Here is a 23,537-nt window from a genome sequence, read left to right on the forward strand (position 1 = left end):
GGGGATGCCTCCCCGCCCCAGCAGACAGACTCCCTGCCTGCTCAGAGCGTGTGCTTTAGACAGCAGCCCAGAGACAGTCAACGGATCAAACGCAAGACAAGGAAGAGACGGGGCCGCGGGTGGCAGCGCTGCCCCGGGTGCTGCACGCAGGTGAGCCTGGCTCAGCATGGTGTCTGCTGCCCCTGCCCATGGACTGACCAGGGGCGAGGCTGGGCAGAGTGTGGTTTCTCCTTCAGGAGGCTCGAGGCCTGCAAGGCAATGAAGTCCCGACAAGCCCAGTGTCAGCTCGTGTCCACCTGCTTTCCTGTGTCCACTAGTGCCGCCGAGGTGCCCCTCTGGCCAGCGGCCCAGGGCCTGCAGACTCACACCACGGCGCTGTTCACGTCCACCCCTTTGTTGCTGTGCGAGGCGGTCATGGGATACTCAGCAACACCGGTGCCGTTCTCCTCTTTTCTCAGGGGTTTCCTGGGGGCCGGTGCAGCAGCAGAAAGGCAAGGGAGGGGGAGGCAGGGACATCCATTAGTTATCGATGCCTGGCGGGGGGTATCTCACCCTCCTAGTTTTCCCGCCAGGATCTGTTCCAGGTCAGCATCCTTGGGGTGCTAGTCTTCGTGGGACTCAATCAGAAGTGGGATGTGGTCTTAAACTAGGGTGACAATATAATGTCATGGAAACGTAGCTGACGGTGAAAGAGGGGAGCCGTGAATAATGAAGCAGGGACAACAGGCATGATTTGGAACTGTTCTGGACAAACCAGAACGTGTGCTCAGCCTAGTATGATATCTGGTCAGGCTTTGGTTGGTCTTTTTGATTATGAGACAGACATGACGATGAATATTTGGGGTGCAGACAGTTAAAAGAGGAGAGGTGCTAGTGGTTGGACTTTATAATCTTATCTCTGTGTGATCAAAGGCAGGTAGAAAATGTGATGAAGTGGATGGTGGTGCTGGTGGTAATGGTGGTGGAGGCGGTGACGGTGATGACAGGGGTGGTGGCACTGATGGTAAAGCTGGTAGTGATGGTGGCTGGAAGTGGTGGTTAATAGTAATGGGGGTGGAGGTCCTGGTGGAATTGATGGTGGTGATGAGAGCATTGGTCATGGTGCTGGTGGTGATGGCGATGACAGTGGTAATAGTAATGGTGGTGCAGTTGAAGGTAGTGGTAATAATGATGCCGGTACAGATGATAACAGTGGTGGTGGTGGTGATGGTGAATGTCCAGACTAAACTAGTGCACCCCAGTGTTTCTCAAACACTTCACATCGAGCCATTTGAAACTCACTCCAGAGGCCCTTTAACCCCAGGAGCCATTCCTCTTACAAACGCAGGGCATCGGGAAGGCTGGGAGGGAGGCTTTGAGAAGGCTCGTGCCCACTCGCTGAGACTCTGAATTCACAGCACTGCTTTCTGGCCTGGCTCACATCCCACCTCCTCTCTTGCATGGTTCAGGAGGGCTTCGGCCCCCAGCCCCAGGCCTGAGTGGCCACAGCCTCCCAACAGGTCCATGCCATACATGCTGTGTAGCCCGACCCCATGTCACAATCCTGCTGTCTCTTGGGTGGATCTGAGGCCCAGGAGGCAGCAGCTCAGACACCTCCTGTATCCCCAATAACGCTGGGGCTGCGCCTGAACTGGCTTTCATTGTGTGCTAAGTTGAACGCTTGTGGTCATGGTTGAAAGCCTAGGGACTGATTGCATCTGCCTTCTCAAATGTCCTCAGAGCCTCCCCAAACCCATCAGGAGAAGGCCTGGTAGGTGGAGACAGTTGGATGCCTATGGGAGAAGGGCCTTGGTGATTAGTTTAGGGGAGGGAGGGTCTGTGAGCGGCTTATCAGTAGTTTCATGGGGTGAGACTACCAGGCCTGTTCAGAGGCAACATGGTTATCAGCCACACATTTTCTTGTCCCCTCTCACAACGGTCCCCTGAAGAAGACAGGCCTGAAGTTATGCGATTCATTTCATGGGGAAGCTGAGGCTTAGGGAGAGTTGTGACTTGCCCAAGGACCTCCCAGCTAGTTTGTGGTGGGACCTGGAGCACCACCCACTACTACCATGTCCTGGTCCAGACATCTTTCTGCTAAATTAGCATCCTGCTGCTACTGATGATAAAGCAGGCATCCCCCCCACCCAGCCCCTGCAAAAGGGCTCTGTGGTCCAATCACCTTAGGAAGGCCCTCCTCCAGCCTCCTCTTGGAGATTCCCCAAAGTTCTCGAGTCCTCCCAGAAGCCTGTCTCATCATTTTACTTTAACCCAGCACATGCTATGTTCTAGGGTCTGAACACCCCACTTATGTAGATGCTCACAGACACTTTCTGGAATTCAGAAAGGGCTCAGACAAGTTGCCTTGTTTGTGATGGGCTCCTGGAAATGACGGACTCTGAGTTGACCTCTCCCCCTGCGCCTTTCTTCCCCTGTCTCCTTTACCTTTCCTTCTGTCCCACCCACCCTTTTCCAGGGGCCTCAAGCAGCTCTGACCTTGCTGGGTGGGCTTGATTTCTGACTCAGGGAGTTTTACCCAGCCTGGAAAATTGGGTGTGAGGATGCATATTCTTACAGTGAGATCCTTGGTTGCCCCTAACATGAGGCCACCGATGGACTTAAGTGAGATTCCTAAATTTATCATTAACATAGAGGGATTTCCTCAGAATCAGGGTTCCAGAAAATAGAGGCAAAAATCTCTGGGCCCAAAGATTTTTCTGTTTTTCTCCCTAATAAATATTCACTCTTGGGCTAGGTCTGAAAAATCAGCTGCAGTGGGTCCAGGGCCGGGGAGATGAGGCTTAAGGGCCTTCAAGGGTGGATAATGAGGGACTTCCCTGGTGGTCCAGTGGTTAAGACTCTGGGCTTCCACTGCAGGGGGCACGGGTTTGATCCCTGAACAGGGAATTAAGATCCCATATGCTTCATGGCACAGCCAAAATAAAAAGAAAAAAAAGGGGGTGGGTAATGAAGAGATGAAGGGGGTCTGGAACTCACAGGGAAATGGACAAAGCCTGGAGGGCACACAGTTCCTGCCCTTTCTAGGGAGTAGGTAGGAAATGAGCAGGATTCCTTCTGTCAGGAGGAGAGGAGAGATTTCTAACGCAGGCTGCTGGCTGGGAGACCCCTTTGCATTCCCGGAGCCTTGGGGAGACGGTGGAGGGCGTGGCTGGAGGGACACTGGGGGCAGGGCCAGGAGAGAGCTCCAGGGCCTTCTCAGTGACTCAGCCAGCTTCCCAGACAGGAAAGGGGGTCTCGGCAGGGGCTCCACCCAGCAAAGAAGGCAACATTTGGCTGGCGCAGCACTGCCTCAGGAGCAGTCCAAGAGCCCGGGTGCGTTGAGGGGAGAAGTGGCTGCCCCAAGGGCTTTTCTGAGACGTGCACTTGGTCTGCTCCCCTCCCCGACTGGAGCTGAGCCCCCATCCACTCTGCTCCCTGGGCTGCTGCCCCAGCCCAGTCCTGAAGCCCTTCCGGGGTTCACTGGAGCCCGGTGGAAGCTGGAGTTTGATCTGCGGCAGGACAAGGCTCTGCCTTGAACCCCATCTCTGTCCTCTCTCTAAGCACGGCTCTTCAGGGTGACGCTGCAAAAGTGCTGGGAGGAAGAATCAGGCTCAGTAAACCCAGCTCCACCACTTTCTAGCTCTGTGACCTTGGGCAAGCCACTTAACCTCTCTAGGCCTCAGTTTCCTGGTCTATAAAATGGGCACAATAACGGTGTCCATTTCATAGGCCCGTTGGGAGGATTAAATATGTTAAGGCATGTCAAGCCCCTAGATGAGCATCTGGCATACAGTAAGTGCTCCATAAGTGCGTGTTAGCTCTCAGTACTGCGGTTGGAAAGGGGTCAGCGGGGAGCAGCCAGTGGTCTCCAGTCTGCACAGACTTCCCACCTAGTGTGCACCCTGCGGGGCTCCTGAAGTGCTAGGGAGGCTTGTGCGGACCCAGCCGAGCCCCTCCGTGAGCCAGCTGGGGAGGTCCCGCTAAACCAAAGAAAGGCCTTTCCACCCGGTCTGTGTGGGAAGAGATGGGCGCAAACGGCTGCCTACATGGCCTGGTTCCTAAAACCAAGAGAAAGGGAAGTGAGCGCTTCCTTGGCCCTGTGCCCGACTCCCAGCTGTCGGAGGGTGAGGTCTCCCACCTTGAGAGCCCACACCCACCCCACCCCGGCCTGGCACACAGGGGGCCCCCTGTTCTCTGCTTGGAGGGCGGCATCGATGCCTCACTGTCTGCAGGACACCGGCTGGTCCAGCCTGGGCAGGGCGGAGCCCTCTCAGTCAACGCTGGCAAGGCTGCCACAGGCCCCACCCGTAGCCCCTGCTCTGTGGGGTAACTGGAAGCGAAGAACAGCTCTGAGGGCTTGAGAGGGAGGCTGCCGGCTGGTTTCTTGTCTCACGCACCCCACGGAGGGTCATTCTCAGCAAAGTGAGGTTAAAGGTCTCAGACCCCCTCTTCCAAAGGCACTCATCCTCCCCACAGCCCACTCCCGACACACACACACACACACCTATGCACACACGCGCACACACATACCACACTACACGTACATCACACACACACATATACACAAACCCACACATACATGCACACATATACATATATACTCATACATGCCCCCACACCCATACATACACACACCACACACACATACATGCACACGTATATCACACACACATGCTCATACACACACACACACCACACTACCCACATCACGTACACACACCCATATACACACAATACACAAACCCACACATACATGCACACATATACACTCATACATGCCCTCACACCCATACATACACATGCTACACACATGTACACATACATGCACATGTATATCACACACATGCTGACACGCACACACCCATATGCACACACAATACACAAACCCCCACATACATGCACACATATACACTCATACATGCCCCCACACACCCATACATACACACACTACACACACATACACATACATGCACACCACACACATACATGCTCACACACACATACCACACTATACACACATCACACACACACCCATATACACACACACTACACAAACCCACACATACATGCACACATATACACTCATACATGCCCCCACTCATACATATACACACTACACACACATACATACATGCACACGTGTATCACACACACATGCTCACACACACAGACACACACACACACAGGGTTCTACCATGAGACATCTCTGTAGACTGCAGATTTCTCCAAACCTCGTCAAGAAGCCAAAGAAAAGCCTTTCTGGGCCACAGAGGGCGTCCCTGACCGTGAGAAGCAGCAGCCCCATTTCCCACCCCGCATCCTCTGCCACCACCAGGGGAAGGCGAGCCAGGCATGTGGCTGAGGAACCTCGCACTCCAGTTGCGCCCCCTGTGCTCACCGTCCCCCCACCAACCACCAGGGCTTCCTTGTTCGGCCACATCTGCTGAGCAAGTCGAAGGATGGCACCGGGGAGGCTCTGGGGCTCACGTCCTCCTCGGGACCTGGCTGGCAGGACAAGGCATCTGGATCTGATTCTGAGTGCAGTGGGAGCCATCAGAGGACTCCTTGTATCGGGGATTCCTGTCTATCCCCTCATCCTGCCCCATAACCTTGACCCAGCATGTCTGGAGAGACGAGCTCAGGGAGGTTGGAGCTTCTTGGTGACAAAAGAAGGCCTAAGCAGCAGGGACCCGTCTGAGTCTCCCATCCGCTGGTGCACCCCGCAGGGCTCCTGAACCGAGGATCCCGGGCAGACAGAGCAGCTGGTCCCTACAGCCCGCCTCCTACCACCAGGATGGGATTTCATCACCCACCACAGCATGTGGACCCCTTGGGGCGGGGGAGAAGCACAAATAAACCCAAGTAAGTATCTCAGCCCAAGGCAGGTCAGGACACCCTGCGCCCCAGTGCCTTCTGGGCCCAGTCTCTTCTTGGAGGGAGAAGTGTGGTGATGGTAAAAATAATGAGAGATACTGTGGCATCTGGGACTCAAAAGAAATCTGTGTGTTGGTCCCACCACTAGGACAGCCGTAGAGCATGGCAGCGTGGCTCAGGGGAAGGTGTGCTGGCCCAGGAGTTAGAAGGTTGAGTCTTGGTCCTGCCGCAAAGCACTGCAATCAGCTCTCTGAATCCAGCCCAGGTCCCAAAGGAAGTCAGACGGTTTCTGAGCACAGCCATGCATCTGTGCTCAACACCGATGCCAAAAGGGTCCCTCCTCGGAGCACACTACTTTTCACTTAATTCACGGTACAGCCAGACATGATAGTCTCAAATTCCAGCCAGAGAGGTTGGATTTGGGGGCCTGGGGGGAGTGGCCCTGCTATAGAAGTGGCAGATGGCAAAGGCTGGGTCTCAAGCACCCAATCACTGCATTAGGCCCCCACCTGTCCCAAGAGGTGTTGGTGCAAAAGATAACCCCAGTCTCAAGACCCCAGGGATGCAAGATGCATTCGAGGTGAATTTCTTGCTCCTGGAAGTTCATGGCAAGTTGAGGCTGGATGAAGAGGTTCCACTCCTGTTCCGAATCCCGGACCCAGCCCACTTGTCTTCCTCTGGCCCCTGCTCTGACCCTGACTAGGCAGCTCAGCAGAGGCCGGGGAAGAGAGGGCTGGGCTGCTGGGTGCGTCCTCTGGGGCGGAAGGGGAGGCAGCAGATGGCAGGGCCTGCCTCCTCTGAGTCAGTCTCAGCCTGAGGGAGTGTCATGTGCGGGTGGCAGGGAGGCCAGGCCTCTCCGGGCATGACAGGGGGCTGCTGAGTCAGTGTGCGTGCACTGGAGCTTGGGTACCGGGAAGGGGCTTGGCGGGAGGGGGCAGAGACGGCAGACGGTCAGGAAGCTGACGAAGGGTGAGGCCAGGCATGAAAACCGTGCACACGTTATTCACTCTAACAGCAGATTCTACTTCACTCACCCAGAGGGAGAGGAACAAAACGACTACGTTTACTGAAATTCTACATAGAGTTTGTCATTTCTAAAGGCAGACCCTGGCAAGTCTGTACAAACAAGCCTCCATTCGCACCACAGGAAGTCATGGAAGAGTTACCACGTGCCAGGCGTGTGCCAGGCGCTGTGGAGGAGAGAGAGGAGATGAGTGAGACCGGATGACCACTCCCCCGTCTAACGTGCCTGTTGTGTGCGTGTGCGTGCGTGTGCACAGTCACTCACGCACTCGTGGACGAGCACATGCACATGCAAACACCAACTTTAACCGACCTAGAGCAGAAAGCAGAAATGCAAATCCAGGGAGAGCTACAACGCTAGCACTTGGCGGGGAAGAAAGCTCTACCTCAGCCCAGGGCGCCAGGTCCGAGGAGGTGTGCTTGAGCTGGGTCTTGAGTGAGCAGTAAGGACTCAGCTGGAAGCCAGGAGGGCAGCTCCCTGCGTCCTCAAAGAATGTGAGAGGAGGGCTGGACACCTCTGTGACCTGAGCCACGTCTCGTCCCCATCCAGCTACGACCATGGAGGTTTATTCTGGCTCAGACATCACAGGAATCTCCTTTGCCCTCCTCCATGGCATTCCAGCTGCCCGGGAACCAGGTCTTCTTGACTTGCCACACACTCAGTAGGAGCTAACCCTCTCCTGGGCTATCCCAAAGCTCCAAAAAGCACGTCCGTTCTAAAAAGAAAACTAACTTCACTAAACTAACTTGCTATCGAGTCTGTGATTCAGGAAAGATCTTGGACAAATTCCACGATGGAGTCAAGCTAAAGAAATAAAGAACTGGAGTGGGAGAAGGAGAGAGAGAGAGATGAGTGAAGCAGGTTCCCAGAGGGGAGCTTGGAAGGCTGTTGGAGAACGCAACGGCCGTGCGTCAAGCCGGAGAGCTACCATCCACCTGGAGAGGACAGATTCTCCAAGACAAACAAGGAACTGACAGATGGACCACCTGATGTATTTGACCATACTGGGAAGAGGCATTGCTCACTCCAGGGAAGGAAACGAATCATAGTACACTCAGCTGGGATCAATATTTACATTATCACTTACTAAGGAAGACACTGGCTAGTCACTGAGCCTCTCACAGGAGACACCTATAGGAAGTGGATGGGAAGCGGGGAAGTGCTTTGTACGTCTGTGGGTAGTGTTAGGGTCCTGAACCTTGTATCTATACTATAGTGAAAAGTCAATTGATAATGTTTCCAATGGAAAGAAAATGTAAGGAGAGTATCCACATCACTTAGAATATGCAGGGAAATACCAGAAGGAACAACTAACACTCAAAAGTGGTTGCCTCTTATGAATGAGATTTGGGGAGAAAGAGGGACAATCAGCGGGCTGCTGGTTTTCTTAATAGGCTGTGACTCATTTGACATTTTTAACTACACGCATGTGTTGCTTTAATAAAAATAAAAATTAAATTAAAAAGTGATAATGAACGTTCAAAGCCCTAACCATACTTTCTAACCATAAAGCCGCCTCAAGAGGCACGCACGGCACTCCTGACACTTGGGGTAGGGGAAGCACCTCTCCCACCCTCTTCTCTTCCTCTCCCTCATTACCCCGAGGCTCTCTTTTTTCCTCTTCATAGCACTCAGTCTTTTAAAGCACTTCATTTATTAATTTGCCAGTGTGCGTATGTTTGATCTGCTTCCCCCAGAAGGAGGGGGCGGGCAGGGACCCAGTCTTGTTTATCGCTGCATCCCTGACATCTAGTCTAGGTCCCAGCACACAGTAGGTGCTCGATAAATATGTGTGGACCAGCACTGGCTCACTGAGCAGCCTATGCCAGTCAGTGGGTTCTAAGGCCCATCAAGGAGACTTGCGTGTTCAAAAGTGCCTGTTCTCCTGGAAGCAACTCAACCACGAAAAGCTGATGCGCACGGCAGCCCAGCAATGATGCGGGTGCCCAGGCGCTCTCAGGCACACGTGTGCACACCTCAGCGTACTCCCAGGGAGCAGCATGCTTGCTTATTGTCTGCAATTAGCAGCCTGCAGGATCGGCCAAACTGTTCTGCAGCCTTTTATTGGTCTTTCAGCCAATACCCTGTAAATTAGAAGGAAATGGCTGTCAAGTGGCTTAATGGCAAATCGGTGGCAGAGGGTGAAAGACCCGTTCCATGCACCACCAAAGGAAGCAGGGTGTTCTTTCTGTGCCTTGGGAGTGGGGGTAGCTCAAGGGAGGGGGCTGGGAGGGGTGAGGCCATCTCTGCAACGCAGGCCTCTGCATGAAGGTTGTGGCCAGCACAGAAGCTGCAAACCCACCTAGGAGAACGACCTCACTCTTGAGGGCCCACAGGCCTGTGGGGTGCCACCTGGCCCTCCTACCCAGGCACTGGGCACCCCGCACCTTGGAGCTTGATCTCCATGCCTCTCGCTGACTCCGCCTTGTCTGAGGTCCTTGTCCAGCCCTGGACCAAGAGGTTCTTCTATCCTCCCTGCTCATAGAGGCTTGGTCTTCCCTCCAGGCAGCCCTCTTCCATTGTAATTCCTGGTCCTTCAGGGGTCAATCTGATTAACACCCACTTCTCCCCCCAGGGATGTGTGCAGTGAAGGCAGGGGCTGTGCCTGAAGCACCCACCACCAAAGCGCCCAGGCCAAGCACAGACCTGGCACCTGGCCCAGTATTTACACGTCTGGGCGGTGGAAGGACCTAGTGGCAGTGGTCCGCCTGCCATGCCAGGACAGAGAAACAAAGGCTCAGGGAACTGGACAGAGACTTGAGGGACCCTCACTTTGAAGATGAGGGCAGTGATACCCACTGAGCTGGGCTGGGGCTGGGAACAGAACGCGGGGGTCTTGACTCCCAGTTCTGGGTTCTTTTAACAGCTCCAGGCTGTCCTGTTGTCTGATGACAGGTACATGCCAGGCCTGGGGTGGGGAAGAGGCCTGGATGGAGCACGAGGTCCAGAACGCCCAAGGGCTCTGGGGCCTGACCATCCTGTGGTCACAGCAAGCTCAGAGCAAGGAGCCACTGAAATGCAGACTGTGTGGGCTCCCCATGGCTGGGAACCCTCCAGAATGTGGGTTATTGACAGGGGACCTGGGGGCCACTGCACGTGTCAGTCCCACTGACTAACACGTGGGATGCCCATCTCCTTCCAAAAAACTTCTCAAGCCCCTAGGTCTAGGTGAGGCGCCCCTTCCTCTGGGATCCGCCAACCTGGATGCCCTGTGAGCACCTTACCTCCCAGCACAGATCTGGGACCTTGGGAGCAGTTGTTGAGTCACAGGATGAAGTTTGAGTCACTGAGTCTGTGTGTGGAAAGTGCTAAGTAGACCCCACCTCCCATCAAGGTCAATGCCCTGTGAGGGCACCGTGGGCGTTCTCCTTCTGCATCTGCCCCCCGCCCCATCTCCTCTCATCCCTGCGGCCACACCCCACATGCCAAGCCGAGCTGGCATCTCCAGAATCATCTCCTTCCCGTCCCAGCTGATCCTAGAACCATCCTCCCAGCAATCTGGCTCCAAAAGGCTGTGTTGTGGCCATTCACAAAGATCTCTTGGAAATCCTCCCCTAGGACTCCAGGCTGTGAGAGTATTTTTTTAAGAAAGCAGGGTCTATCACTGAATTTTCCTTTTAATGGTTTTATAGCGACATGCAATGCTTTTGTTCCCTGAGAGAAAAGGCATGTTTCAGATGAATTATTAACCAAAAAGAATTGACTGTGAGCAAGAAATCTTCCATTTACTCGGGAGAGAAGTGCACACAGACAGCTGCCTGCGCCAGGCTATCTCTTACAGGGTCAACTGGGGGAGCCGGGAGGGGGCATTTGCTCTGCTACACCGGGCGTAACTTCTGCTGCCCCTCCCCCAACCCACGAGCGGTTGATTCACCTTCCCCAGGTCAAGCTTCCTTCCAGGAGGCTTCTGGGAGAACTGGCCTCTATTTCTGCCCCCGCTGACCGTGAGTAGCAGGCCCTCCTGTCACTGATTATCTGTCCTCCTGTGCCAGGGATGCCCTCTCTGCACTGTGAGGGTCTGGACGGCAGAGGGCTGGGTCTTCACCCAGAGGAGGTTGCTGATCTGGGCGCTGGGGCAGAAAAGGGACTGTGCTCCATTTACTACGTGGGCCCGGAAGGCTGACACCTATGCAGTACCTCCTGGGCTCCTCTGTTTCTTGGGTTTGGCCAATGGGAGGCACCTCCAGGAGACCTGGGAGCCTGGAGAAAGAAAGGGTGGGGAGTTTTCTCCCCCGACCTGCTGTTTTGGGGCTGCATCTCCCGCAGTTCCAACCACAGGTCCTGCTGATTAGCCCTTCTTTCGAGTCTCCGGGCTCTCTAGGTTCCCCTTGTATTATTTCCGTTGTCCTAGGGGTGCTAAGAGTTCCCACCGCCTTTAGTCCTGAAATGCTTCACGAATTCCACCACTCGGTGCACCTGCCCACACCCCCTGGAGGAAGTCCCGCCCACACCCCTGGAGGAAGCCCCGCCCACACCCCCGGAGGAGGCCCCACCCACCCTCCGGGATGGAGTCCCAGCCACACCACAGAAGGGATGCACTGAGCCGTCTGGGGTGGGTTCTCTGTCTTTCCAGGCGGCTGACAGACCCGGGAACCAAGAGCCCAGAGCCGGCGGAAGGAGACGGGAGGCCCCTCCGGTTGCTCCGAGGGGCGGTGAGGGCGGGGCCTCCACACACCTTCTGTGAGGGCCGCTGCTCCGCCGAAACAAGGCCACCGCTGGCCGAATCGCCACAGTGCGGAGCCGTGAACGTCAGCTTCTTCTGATAGGCTCGCCCTGCCCTCCTGCCCTTGGAGCTGGTAGCCCATTTCTTCAGGAGAGTTTGGGGCAGAGAGAGAGAGGCAGAAGCGACGCTGTATCTTTTGGAAGAGCCTGAGCTTATTAAAAAGATGGTGCAGCCTGTCTCTGGGGGAAGGAGGGTCCTTGAGGGGACTACTGCCCCGTTCTCTGGCAGTGCCCCGGGTGGATCTTGCACACTGTTCCCGCAGAACCTTCAGTAGCTCCGTGTGTCTACTGAATCACGGGCCAACAGCTCCGCCTGGTGGGACAGACGCCTCCCCCGTCGGGCTCAGGGCTGCCTCCAGCCTCATCTGCCCCGTCACAGGGGCTTCCTGGTGCCTGGTGCTTTTGCTCATACAGGTGCCTTTGCCTGGAGTGCCTCCCCTGCTCTGCTTCTTAAAATCGTCCTCCCGCTGCAGCAGGCTCTCAGCTCAAATGCTGTTTCATCCCCATCAGAGTTCACGTGACTTCTGCCTTTCCTGCCCGGTCACCGGGACACTCCCAGGCTGTTGGCCTGAAGCAGCCCTTCACCCTGTGTGCCTGACCATATGCATGTTTTAAGACTTTTGACTTGATATTTTACTCTTTCTGCTTTTGAATTATTAAAGTGAAATCACACAGAACAACCGACTAAAAGGGTAAAGTTAAATAACTTTGGTCTTATGATTGCTCAGAATAGATCCTCTAACTTTGGGCCTTAGGGAATTTTTTAAAAACTTTCTTAAAAACATATTAACAATCCCTATGGCCCGCTGGCGTTTTGCAACATTATTGTTTGTCTTTTGATTTTATCTTGCCCTAGCATCCCCCAAGGCCAGGGAGGCCATTTTTTTGGAGGAGGCTAAGAACTGGAAATCAAAGGACATAGCCAGAGCTACTGTATTGTAAGTGCAGGGGGTGTCACACCGTGGCCTACTCGGCCGTACTTAGGGCCCTGGACACACCTCAAACCTCCTCAGGCCCCAACAATAACCATACTGAGCTGCACACCCCAACTCAAGTGAGATGGTATTTAACAGAAATGACGACGAGTGTTATTGAAAGATAATTTGCTGTTTGGATCATTCATGATCCTGCTGGAACACTCGTATTCATCCTTCAAAACCCAGCTGAGGTGGCACATTCACGGAAAACCTTCTCTGAGGCATCGCTACCTCTCCTCCCAAGAGAACCTCGCTCCCTCCTCTGTCAGCCTTCTTCCTGTCTTTGACTATGGAAACAGTGAAAGTTGGTGCAGTGCTTGGTGAGCACGTACTGTACGCCAGGCACTGCAGAGTATACATACTATGCAGGCCATTCACAGAAGGTATCTCACCGTTCCCCAGGGTGAGACCGTTATTCTTTACCCCCATTTTACCAATAGGGACACTGAGGGCCAGAGAGCTGACTTCCTCCTGGTCACACAGCTTGAACTGGAGTCTGAATTTAGATCGGACTCCGAAACCCAATTCCCACTCCAAACCAGCATGGCACCCCCTCCAGCCGCTCCATCACCCACCCTACAAGGATTATTTCCATACTCCCAGGCCTGGAGAGAGCTCTTGACAGCAGGGCCTGCGACTTACGGATAGGGGAGCTTTACACTGCATCGAGCCTGACATATAATTGGCGCTCATCAAATGCTCGCTGAACCCCCTAAAATGACAGGGGCATAATATCTGAGATCAACTTGAAATACTTCAGCAAAGATAAAGATACAAAGAAAAGGAAAGAGAGTAAATAGTAGCCAAATCTTGATAACTGTTGAATCGGGGTGAAAGTAGCTGGGCGTTCATTGTACATTCTTTCTGCTTCTTAAACGCTTAACAATTTTTATTATTAAAAAAAAAAACAAAAACAGAATGGGGGTGGGCAGAGGACCCCTGAGCCCAGCTGGGGTCCCCTCTGGGCTCAGAGCTGGGTGGGCACTCACCTCTTTATGGCTTTGTAGCAAATGATGACAAGCACAGTGAGAAACACCAGGGAGGCACAACATACCGCGATGATGATCACCAGCCCTGACCACCAGCTTTCCTCAGTGGGACACGAGGTAGCGTTGGGAGCTGAAAGAGATGGGAGCAGCCTGAGTGTCCCCTGGGTGAGTGGGTCCCAGCTGGCGTCGGAGGTGGACCGTTGCGGGTGACACCAAGGCTGGTCTCACTGCCATCCATCACGCAGATGAAGGCTCTCCAACCTGTCCTGCTGTCCCCACCCCCGCCCAGCGGCAGGTGACATCATGGTTGGCCTCCAGCCAGGCAACGTGCTGCAAGCTGGGGTTAAGCACCGCATCCCGGGCCATCCATCCTCCCTTGGCATGAGCTAACTGACAGCAGGGTCGGGTTTAATTTCCCATGAAAAGTACCAGAACATCTCATTCTCTCAGTTGGGACATTAAACCTGCTTCCTCTGAAGGTGAGGGTGACGAGCAGGGCCCGCAGAGCACGACGGGCGAGTGAGGGAAAGGGAGGCCTGTCAACATCCGTTTCGTAAGCTAATTGTTTGCAAGAGGCAGATTTTCTCCCTTCTTGGGTTTGGTCCCTGTGGTGGGTTTCCGCAGCTGTCTCAGCCTGCACAGGGTGGCCACAATTTGAAAAGCATATGACATGGGTGCTGCAGGGCACCCTTGTCGTTACTCAGTCCGTGGGGTCCTTGGGGTGAACCTGTCCTCCCCCTTGGCATGAGCTGCGTGGGTGGACCCCCACACAGGTGTCGATGAGGCTTTGCCAACAGAGCCGGTTTACTCTGCTCTGAGAAAAGCAGAGACATCACACAGCCTTATCCCAGAGGCTCTGGAAGACCTAGACCCAACTGGAAAGAATTGCCTGGAATTGCAAAAGGAATGGAAGTGAGGGAAAGAGAGAGAGAAAAAGGGAGAGGGAGGGAGGGAAAGAGACAGGGGGCTGGTAAGGGAGGACAGATGGACAGACAGACATACAGACATTACTAGTTTGGGGCAGTTCTTCAAGACGTGAATATATGCAAAAGAATCAAAACTATGCCCCAGACTTAATAATAGGCACCTCAGGGTACAACGGTGACAGATTTCCCAAAGGAAAATGACAGGGAATAGTAACAGGGAATAGTGACAGATTTCCCAAAGGATACCATGGATGGCTTCATTATTAAATTACTATTATTGATGATGTTGTTATTGTTATAATCATCAAGGTGTAATTTACATATAGTGAAACGCACCCATCTTAAGTGTACCATCTGATCAGCTTTGACAAATGCATCCACCAGTGTAAGCCACACCTCTTATCATGACATAGAATATTTCCAGAATATTTCCATCACCCCAGAAAGCTTCCCTGTGCCTCCTTCTAGTCAATCCCTACCCTTTTGGCAACCAGCAAAACCCTGTTTTGCTTTCTAAAGTCACAGATTAGATTTGCTTGTTCTTGAAATTCACATAAATGGAATCATGCAGTATGTATTTTTGTTTGCTTCCTCTGTATAGCAGTGGTTTTGTGATTCACCCACATCGTTGCATATTTCAGTAATTGCTTCCTTTTATAGCTGAGATGTATTCCATTGTATGGATATACCGCAACTTGTTTATCCTGTTCACCTGCTGACGGACACCTAGGCTGTTTCCAGGTTTTGACTTTTGTGAACAAAGCTCCTGTAAACATTTGCAAACATGGTATAGACATACTTTCTTGATATAGACATGTGTTCCTATTTCTCTTGGATAAACGGCTAGGAGTGGGATCACTGGATCCTACGGTTTGTGTATGATTAACTTTGTAAGGAATTGCCGTGCTGTTTTCCCCAAGTGCTTGTACTCTTGTATACTCCTGTTGGGAACAAGGAAAGATGGAGAGAAGGGAGTGGTTACAGGTTACCAACCCGTTATCAAGTTGTGGCATTGTTGCATCTGGATTAGGAGATCCAGGAAGCCTTTATGTGCTTCCCAGGGAACAGGTGCTAAAGCCCCATTAACAGATGCAAGGTCCCCAGAGGTGGAGCTCAGATCCTCACAGAGACCAAGCAGATTCAGAAATGCATCCTAAGAAATGACTGGGACAAGGATGTCACTGATCCACATGGCTGCTCTCAGCCCGGTGAAAGCAGGCCTTTAGAAACTCCAACACTGAAAAGATAGAGAATATAGAATTCAAAAGGGGAATAAACTCTAGAATAAGGGAGAGGCAATCCAAAAGGATTCTCATTTTTCCCCATGATGCACTTCTTCAGTGCTTTTTCTGTGAAATATCAAACACAAAATCCTTCCCCCTCATTGTTCATCTTGGGGGTGCCTCTGGCTTCGCTGAGTCTCCCCAGGGTGACTGGGCACAGATATTCCCCACAACAGTGGTCACTGCTGGAGAATCAGAAGAGCAACCAGATACACGGGGTCCCGGCCCCACATGGTTTGCATTTTCACCACCAAGGGAAGCAATTTTGTTTTCTGTCGATTCTACCCAGGCTATGACACCTCTGGGCAAGTGTCCAGGGCCAAGCCCGCAGCCCATGGGAACCCTCACACCAGTAGCCCACAATTTACCCAACGCTCCCATGGCCAGGGCATTTATCTACCAGTGTGTGGTCTCAGCCAGGGGCAGCATCCCTCCTGGGGGCATTTGGAAATCTGGGGATGGGGGCTGTCTTTGGTCGCCTAGGAGCTATGGATGTTAACAACAGTGACCCGGATATTCCCACACAAGGTAGACTTGTCCCTCCAGAATGCCACCAGGGCCCCTGCTGAGAAATTCCATCAACTTGAAACAGAAGAAAGGGTTGATTCTAAACTTCATTTGGAATTAGATGCTAAATTTCAGAGTGCCTCTCTTGAGGTTCTTTTCTTTACATTCGCTGTTAATGGGGTGGGAATTTTCTTCTCGCTGACTTTTCTCAAACACAGTTGATAATGAAAGCAGAGAGGATTGTTCTAGAGGGTCCTTCTGCAGAGGGCCCCCCTCTAATATTCAGCAGTGTACCGCTCCCCACGTGCATGTGAGGAAACTACCCCAAGCAAAAACACTACCGGATATGAAAAGAGGGAGGTGTTCTGTGAAACAGTCCAAGGCATAAATCTTGGATTTTGCCAAGAAAACAGCTATTGTGTTCAAAGAATGCATCCTTATTTATCCTTGCTTGACTCATTCTTTTTACATTAGAAAAGATCAGGGGATGTTGGAGTCTGAGGAAGCCTAGGAGGTGTCATTTCAGAAAAGAGAATAAATACTGAGGCTCAGGATCAAGCAGCTTTCCCAGGGGCCAGGATCAGGCCAGGTCTGCCCCTGCCTGAACTTCCTTCTCACTAGGCGTGGCTAGTACTATTTTCCAGATGTGATAAGACCGTTTACCCTGTGGGCAGAGATGGCTCATATTCGAGAAGACAGAATCATGAAGGTTCTCATTCATTCATTCATTGGTTCATTCATCCAGCAAACGTTTACTAATCACCCTCTGTGCCTGGCACCGTGCTAGGAGCTGGGAGTACAAAGATGAATTAGATGTAAACTGTGCCCTTCCCGGGTCTAATGCCAGCTGCCCAAGACCTGATCACCTTGCTCAAGGAGCCAGCAGGCTCCAAGAGGAGAGGAGACACAGGAGGTGCTGATGTGCAAGGTGAAGGTCATTTGTGGCTGAGGAGAGGAAGCCACTTGGCGCCAAGGTTCAAGGGGAGGGTGATGCCTGGTGAGAGGCAGGTGGTCAGACGGAGGAGGAGGCTGAGGCCACCAGAGTGTGAAGCCCCAGACACGAGGCTGCCGCAGAGCTGACTTCTCTGTCACTCCCTCTCGCTCCCCGCCGAGATTCTGCAAACACGACAGACAGGCAGGAGCTGTCATGACATCTCAGGGGTCACGACACCCTCCCTCCTGGGACTCAATGAGGCTTTGTCTGCTGTATTCATTAAACACTCCTGATGCCTGTAAAGATAATGAGACTGGCAACCAGAGAGCGATTTAGAACAACACGGACTCAGTTTTGCTTTTTCAAAGTAGCTGCTGTCTTTTCAGTCAAGAAATGCATCATTAAAAGCTTATATTTGGGACTTCAGCTTCTGGCCAAGGTGGAGTTACAAGGCCCAGAGTTGGCACCACTACCCATACCCTCCCAACATCTAAAAGATGTACCAAATATACAAAACAGTGGTTTCAAAACAATGGACATCAAGGCAACGAACGGCAGTGAGAGACAAGAAACAAAGGAGGTGGGAGTTCCCTGGAGGCCTAGTGATTGGGATTCCGGGCTTTCATTGCTGTGGCCTGGGTTCAATTCCTGGTCGGGGGAACTGAGATTCCACAAGCTGTGCAGCGCAGTCAAAAAACAAAACAAAACAAAAACAAAGAAGGTGAGCTGTACGGCTGCCCCAGCTTACTGCCTGGAGACAGTTTCTAAATTTCAGTCCTGGAAGGGAGATGCCGCGCACTCAGGTCCAGCCCACTGAGAACATCAAGGAAATGGGGCTGAGAGTAAGCAAGACAGATGAGGCCTCTCCCCAAGGGAACTTGCAGAAAAGCAGAGGGAGCCAACAGCACGCAAGTTAATTCCACCCACAGATAAATAATTACAGATTATGGCAAGTGCTAGAAAAGAAATGGAGAAGAGGCCAAGGTGCCCCCACAAGTGTCTGGAACAGAAGCAGTTGGGGGCAGAGGGGTCGCTTTGGATGTCCCCATCTGAACGGTATCACGGGGGCTAAGCAGACCAAGGAGATTCCTGCTGGGGCGTGTGGACCTGCCTGAGGTCCGGTGTCACAGAGGAACTGCGTGAGGTCAGCTGCTCTCTGGGACAAGCACCTTTCCTGTATTCCTCACTGGGGTATTTGTGTCTGTCAAATGGGACGACAGAGACAGTGTTCTCGAGGGTACCAGGGGTAGCACCGTCATTTGCACGGCACCAACTCTGAGGCCGCTATTAGTCCCCCTTCTGCAGTGGGGACACACAGGCAGGGGCCCGCCAGGACTGGAACCAGGTGTGCCTTGTGACAACACTCATGGCCAAGTCAGCGCATATTTACCTTCGACCCGGGACCTGCCACTTCCATCTCTTCTTCAGAGCCCGCTGTGCACTGGAGATGTTTGATTGACAGGAGGGGAACTGGGTGGGGCATGAATGAATCAAAGGAACAGCGAGTTGGGTGGAAACAACCTTAGTTTTGCAAGATAGTTTTCAAGAATCGCTAGAAGGGAGTGAGAGCCATGTTCTTTGTTTTAACCTGACGTTTCCATTGTGAGATGGAGGCTGTGATTTATCCCTGGCTCGGCCTCTGGACCGGCATGTGGCCACCTGCGGAGGCCAGCCCCACGCTCACGTGGCTCAGTGTTTCTTGAGCGCAGCCTGATTGCCAGGCCCTGCTGGTGACACCACGGGCATGCAGTAGCCTCTAGGGCATCCTTAGACGTCTCTGACTTTCACAGTCTGGTGACTCACGCCCAGGCTACCCGAGTGGCTTCCCGACAGATGCCCGGGAGCTGGCCTTGGTCACGGCCAGGTGAGGGGGTGTGACCTGCGCAGAGAGCTGCCACTCTGCTTCCTGCCACTCGCAGCTCAGCTCCCAGCCCACCGGGCGGATCAGAGCCACTGGGCGTGGGCTGCAGCGTCAAGGGTCCCCTGAGCTGCAGAGACTGGTCTCCTTTGAGGGGCTGACGTCTGTAAACATGCTTCCCAAACCACAGCGGACACGCTCAGCCTTTGCTGTGGAAACTGAGGTCAGAAGCTGGCCCGGGCCTCACGACACGGCCAGGGACTTGTCACCCTTGGGTGCCAGGTGCTGCCCTGGGCTTTGGGAGCAGAGGCGAAGGGGGCCGCACAGCCCTGATCCCGGGGACGGTCTCGGGGCACAGTTGGCCCTCAGGGTGGGTGGGCTCCGTTTCACTTCCACACCCTGCCGCCCACATGGAGGGTCTTGAGGACTGTCCAGCACGTCTAGGAATTGTGCACACACTGCAAGTTGATGGAGTGTTTGAAGAGCCTTTAAGAGGATGTTTACTCTAGTCTTGCCTCTGCCTAAACCCCCTGTTGGTTTTATGTGGCTCACGAGGACAGCAAGGGGTCCAGGAACTTTGCTAGTACATTTGTGTGGTGGCAACACCCGGCCCCCAGACCCTTCAGACAAAGGAGGACACGAGGCCGGGGGGGTGGGGAGGGGCAGACCTGGGCTTCCCGTCCCCCAGCCCTGCTTTATGTGCTGCCCCCAAGGACCGTGAAGGACCTGGATTCTCAGAAGTCCCTTCACGGGCTGACGGCCCTTTCCCTTCACTGCCTCGGGGTCCCCAGCCCCACCTCTGTTGGGCTGCTTGACACAGACCCCAAATCCACCGGCGACGGCCCCTCCCTCTCACGCCCCACACAGAGCCCATTGTCTGCGGGACACAAGGGACCAACTCAGGCTGCTGTTCTCCATTCACGGGCACAGGCCTCCACCGGGAGGTCTGTGCCAGGGGCGTCCACCCCCCTGCCTGGGCCAGCTTGGGGTGAGGCGCTCACTCGTTTCCTACCAGCACGTTGCCAGCGTGTGTGGCCGGACTTTAAACCACAGATACAAGCTCAGCCCTTGATGCTTTACACAGCGCCCTGCAATCAGCCCCCATTTCTGGAGAGGAAGGAGAAGCCCCCTTGGGGTGCAGCACAGAGACCCCCCTTTTCCATAAGTCTTCCCCATTCCTCCCCCAGACCCGAGGTTCCCACAGCAGGAAGCCCCAGGCTGCCTAGTACCAGCAGGCAGAAGGCGTGAATTCCCTGCTCCTGGGGGGCCTCAGCAGTTTGCCTTTTCCAGAACCCAGGGCCCCTCCCTCTCCACCCTGCAGGTTGGACACTGCAGCCTGCATGGGGGTCCCTGGCCTCCGGGGTGGCCAGGGAGGGGCAGTGTTCCGGGGAAGCAGTGCTGTGCCGGGCCGGCGCGGAGGGCCATCTCTCTTGCCCACCACCCCTCCCGCAGTCCTGTCGCTGGTCTCCACTGCCTTCCACACCCAGCCCGGGAGCCCCCTTCCTGTTCCTGCCAGCCGGGCTCTGGGGGCTGTTGCAGCTGAGCATTCCCTGGCTTTTCGTCCCCTGTAGATGGACTTCGTTGGTCTACAGAAGCGCGGGGAGGCCTTGGCCAGCCTCTGGTGAGGGGCTCTGCCAGAAGACAGACCTCAGTTGGCCACCAGGACTCCAGAGGGGCTGGAGCCACAAGGGCCAGCCGGGCTGGACATATCACTGGGCTGCACAGGGAGGCTGCCCAGGGCCCCGGTCCTCCCCTCACTGCGCTACCAGCGGCCCCCCAAACATCCTCTCCGCCTCGGCTTCTTTTCCGCCACTGTATGCAGCCTCTCTCAAATCCCCACCTTCTGTGCTGGAAGCATCCATCAGTGAGCTGCCCCCTTTCCTGTCCTGCCCTCCTCCCGGGCTCAGGCCCCAGCCTGGGGGTCAGCACGCCCTCTGCCCCACAGCTAGGCCGCCAGTGGCCAGTGTGGCTGAGCGCTCCGACCTCCTCTCCACCTGCCTCTCCCTGGCTCCTGGGGATTCCTGTCTGGTTATCACTGTCACCAGGCCCCTCCTCCCTGGGGTACCTCCCCCAGCTCAGCACAGTGGCTCTTCAAAGGACCTGGAAGGATCTGGGGTTAAATTCCAGATTCCGACTCTAGGAAAATCATTTAATCTTTTAGATTTAATCTCAATTTAAATTCCACTGTAAATTGGGAGGAAACAACAGCACCTCCTCCACGGGGCTGGTGCAAGGATTAAATGAGATATGAGATCAGAGAGCTCGCAGCAGACACCCCTCAGCTGCCCCCGCATCCTTCCCCTTCTCCCTCGCAGAACCCCAGTTCTCCTCCTGTGTCCCTGATCCCCTGTACAGGGCCCAGGCTTTGGGGAGGCGGGACCAGCCCAGGAGGTGGGTTTTCGGTGGTCTCAGCCACGCCTGGTTGTTCCAGCCCTCTGCCCCTAATTGGGTCAGAGGTGGGCACGTCATGCAGTTCTGGCCAATGACACGAGGGGAACAGTCTGCTGGGCGCTTCCAGAACTGTCTCCTTGCTGTTAGAGGCACGGAAACAGGCAGGCCTCTTTCCCTGGGGACACTGCCATGCCCTTCTTTACCACCAAATAGAGCAGCTCTGGGGGCGCTGAGGGTGCTGGGGTACAGGGTGGGTGGATTGCAATGCGAAGTAGGGTGGCCTCCAGGGGCGACTTTTGAGCGAAGACTGGGATTTGGTAAGGGAGTTCATCATGCAGGTACCTGAGGGAAGAGCCAAAGCAAAGGCCCTGAGGTCACTGCGGGCCTGGCATGTTGGCATGACGCGGGCCAGGGGAGGACAGGAGGAGATGAGATGGCTCAGGGTCTGGAGGCCATGAGAGAGGTTTGGGCCTTTACACTGAGAAATGAGGTGCCTTTGAGGGGTCTGGAGAGAGGGGTGGTGAGGTGTGACTTACACGTTGACTCAATCACTCTGTGTTTAGAGTAGACTATAGACCGTGTGTGTGTGTGTGTGTGCGTGTGCGTGTGCGTGTGTGTGGCAGGGAGTGTGTGCCAGTGTGGGAAGCTGGGAGGATACTGCCGATAGCCCAGGAGAGAGCTGACGGTGGCTCAGATGGGGGTCAGCAGTGGAGGTGGTGGGAAAAGGTAGATTCTGAATATGTTTGGGAGGTAGGGTTCACGGAAGCTTGGATGTGGGTGTGAGAGACAGAGAAGAGGTAAGGATGACTTGAAGGGTTTGGGGCTGAGCAAGCAGAAGGATGGAGCTGCCATCAAGGGAGGGGGAAAGCTGGGGCAGGACAGGCTTGCTGGGTGTGGAGGTCGGGAGTAAAGTCTGAAATTCCCATCACACACCCAAGGGAGATGGCAACCCAGCAGCGGGATCTAGATTCTGAGCTCAGCAGCAAGGGCTCTGCTGGAGGCATAAATCTGGGAGCTGTCAGCACCCAGTCCTGAGAGGGGATGAGATCATCAAGTGAGGGAGCGCGGGCAGAGTGGAGAGGAGGGTCCAGGCCTGAGCCCTGGGGAGCTCCACGGGAAGAGGCCAAGGAACAGAGAAGGAGGCAGCAAAGGAGGCTGGGAGGAGAGGCCAGCAGGGACAGGGGCCAAGGCGATGTGGGGTCCTGTGGCCAAGTCAGAGCAGGACGTCAAGGAGGAGGGGACAGTCCGCTGTGTCCGCTGCAGCTGACGGACAAACGCCACGAGGCTGAGAGCCAGCCGCTGAATGGAGCAACATGGCGGTCACCGCTGACCACCACACAGGTGGTTTTGCGGAAGCACTGGAGGAAGCTTGACCGGGGCCATCTAGGAGGGGATGTGGGGAGAGGAAATGGAAACAGCAAGTATGCACAGCTTTTTTTTTTTTTTTTTTTCCAGTACGCAGGCCTCTCACTGTTGTGGCCTCTCCCGTTGCAGAGCAACAGGTTCTGGACGCACAGGCTCAGCGGCCATGGCTCACGGGCCCAGCTGCTCCGCGGCATGTGGGATCCTCCTGGACCAGGGCATGAACCTGTGTCCCCTGCATCGGCAGGCGGACTCCCAACCACTGCGCCACCAGGGAAGCCCTGCACAGCTTTTTGATGGAGTTGTGTTGCAAAAGGGAACTCAACATGGAGCCATAGCTGGGGCGAGCAGTGGTAGCAAGAGAAGGATTCTAAGACGGGAGATGCAGCGTGTGAGTGCTGGTGGGCGGGACCCAGGAGAGGCTGCGGCCTGTGCACAGGTGGCAGGAGCTGTGCTGCGGAGGAAAGGTGGGGGGATGACAGGTGAGAGTCAGTGGAAGCTGCCTTGGGAGGGAGGCCAGGCCAGCGCCAGGGCTGAGAGCAGGATTGGGTGGGGGGGCGTTCCAGGGGAGCAGAGAAGGTGAGCTGGTTTTCTAGGAGGGCAGGTGGGTGACTGGTCTGGCTGGGGAAGGGAGGAGCTTGAAGGGCCAGTGACGTGAAGGCGAGTCCAGTTCCAGGTTGGCCATTGTGCCCAGCCACCTTCAGCTGCCGG

The 23,537-nt window shown here is 54.5% G+C and overlaps 1 protein-coding gene across 1 annotated transcript in view; it reads right to left on the minus strand.

Annotated features, from left to right (window-relative positions):
• Positions 1 to 362: 362 nt before the first annotated feature.
• Positions 363 to 23,537, minus strand: part of PRIMA1 (proline rich membrane anchor 1) — a gene marked incomplete at both ends in the record, with an annotated part of 58,782 nt that continues 35,607 nt past the window's right edge. The window contains 2 exons of the mRNA XM_079699422.1: positions 363 to 465; positions 13,566 to 13,695. Of these exons, the coding sequence (XP_079555548.1) occupies positions 363 to 465; positions 13,566 to 13,695 (233 nt within the window). The remainder of the gene's footprint in view (positions 466 to 13,565; positions 13,696 to 23,537) is intronic.

The sequence above is a fragment of the Hyperoodon ampullatus genome, assembly GCF_949752795.1.
Source record: "Hyperoodon ampullatus genome assembly, chromosome: 3".
Taxonomy (NCBI): Eukaryota; Metazoa; Chordata; class Mammalia; order Artiodactyla; family Ziphiidae; genus Hyperoodon; species Hyperoodon ampullatus.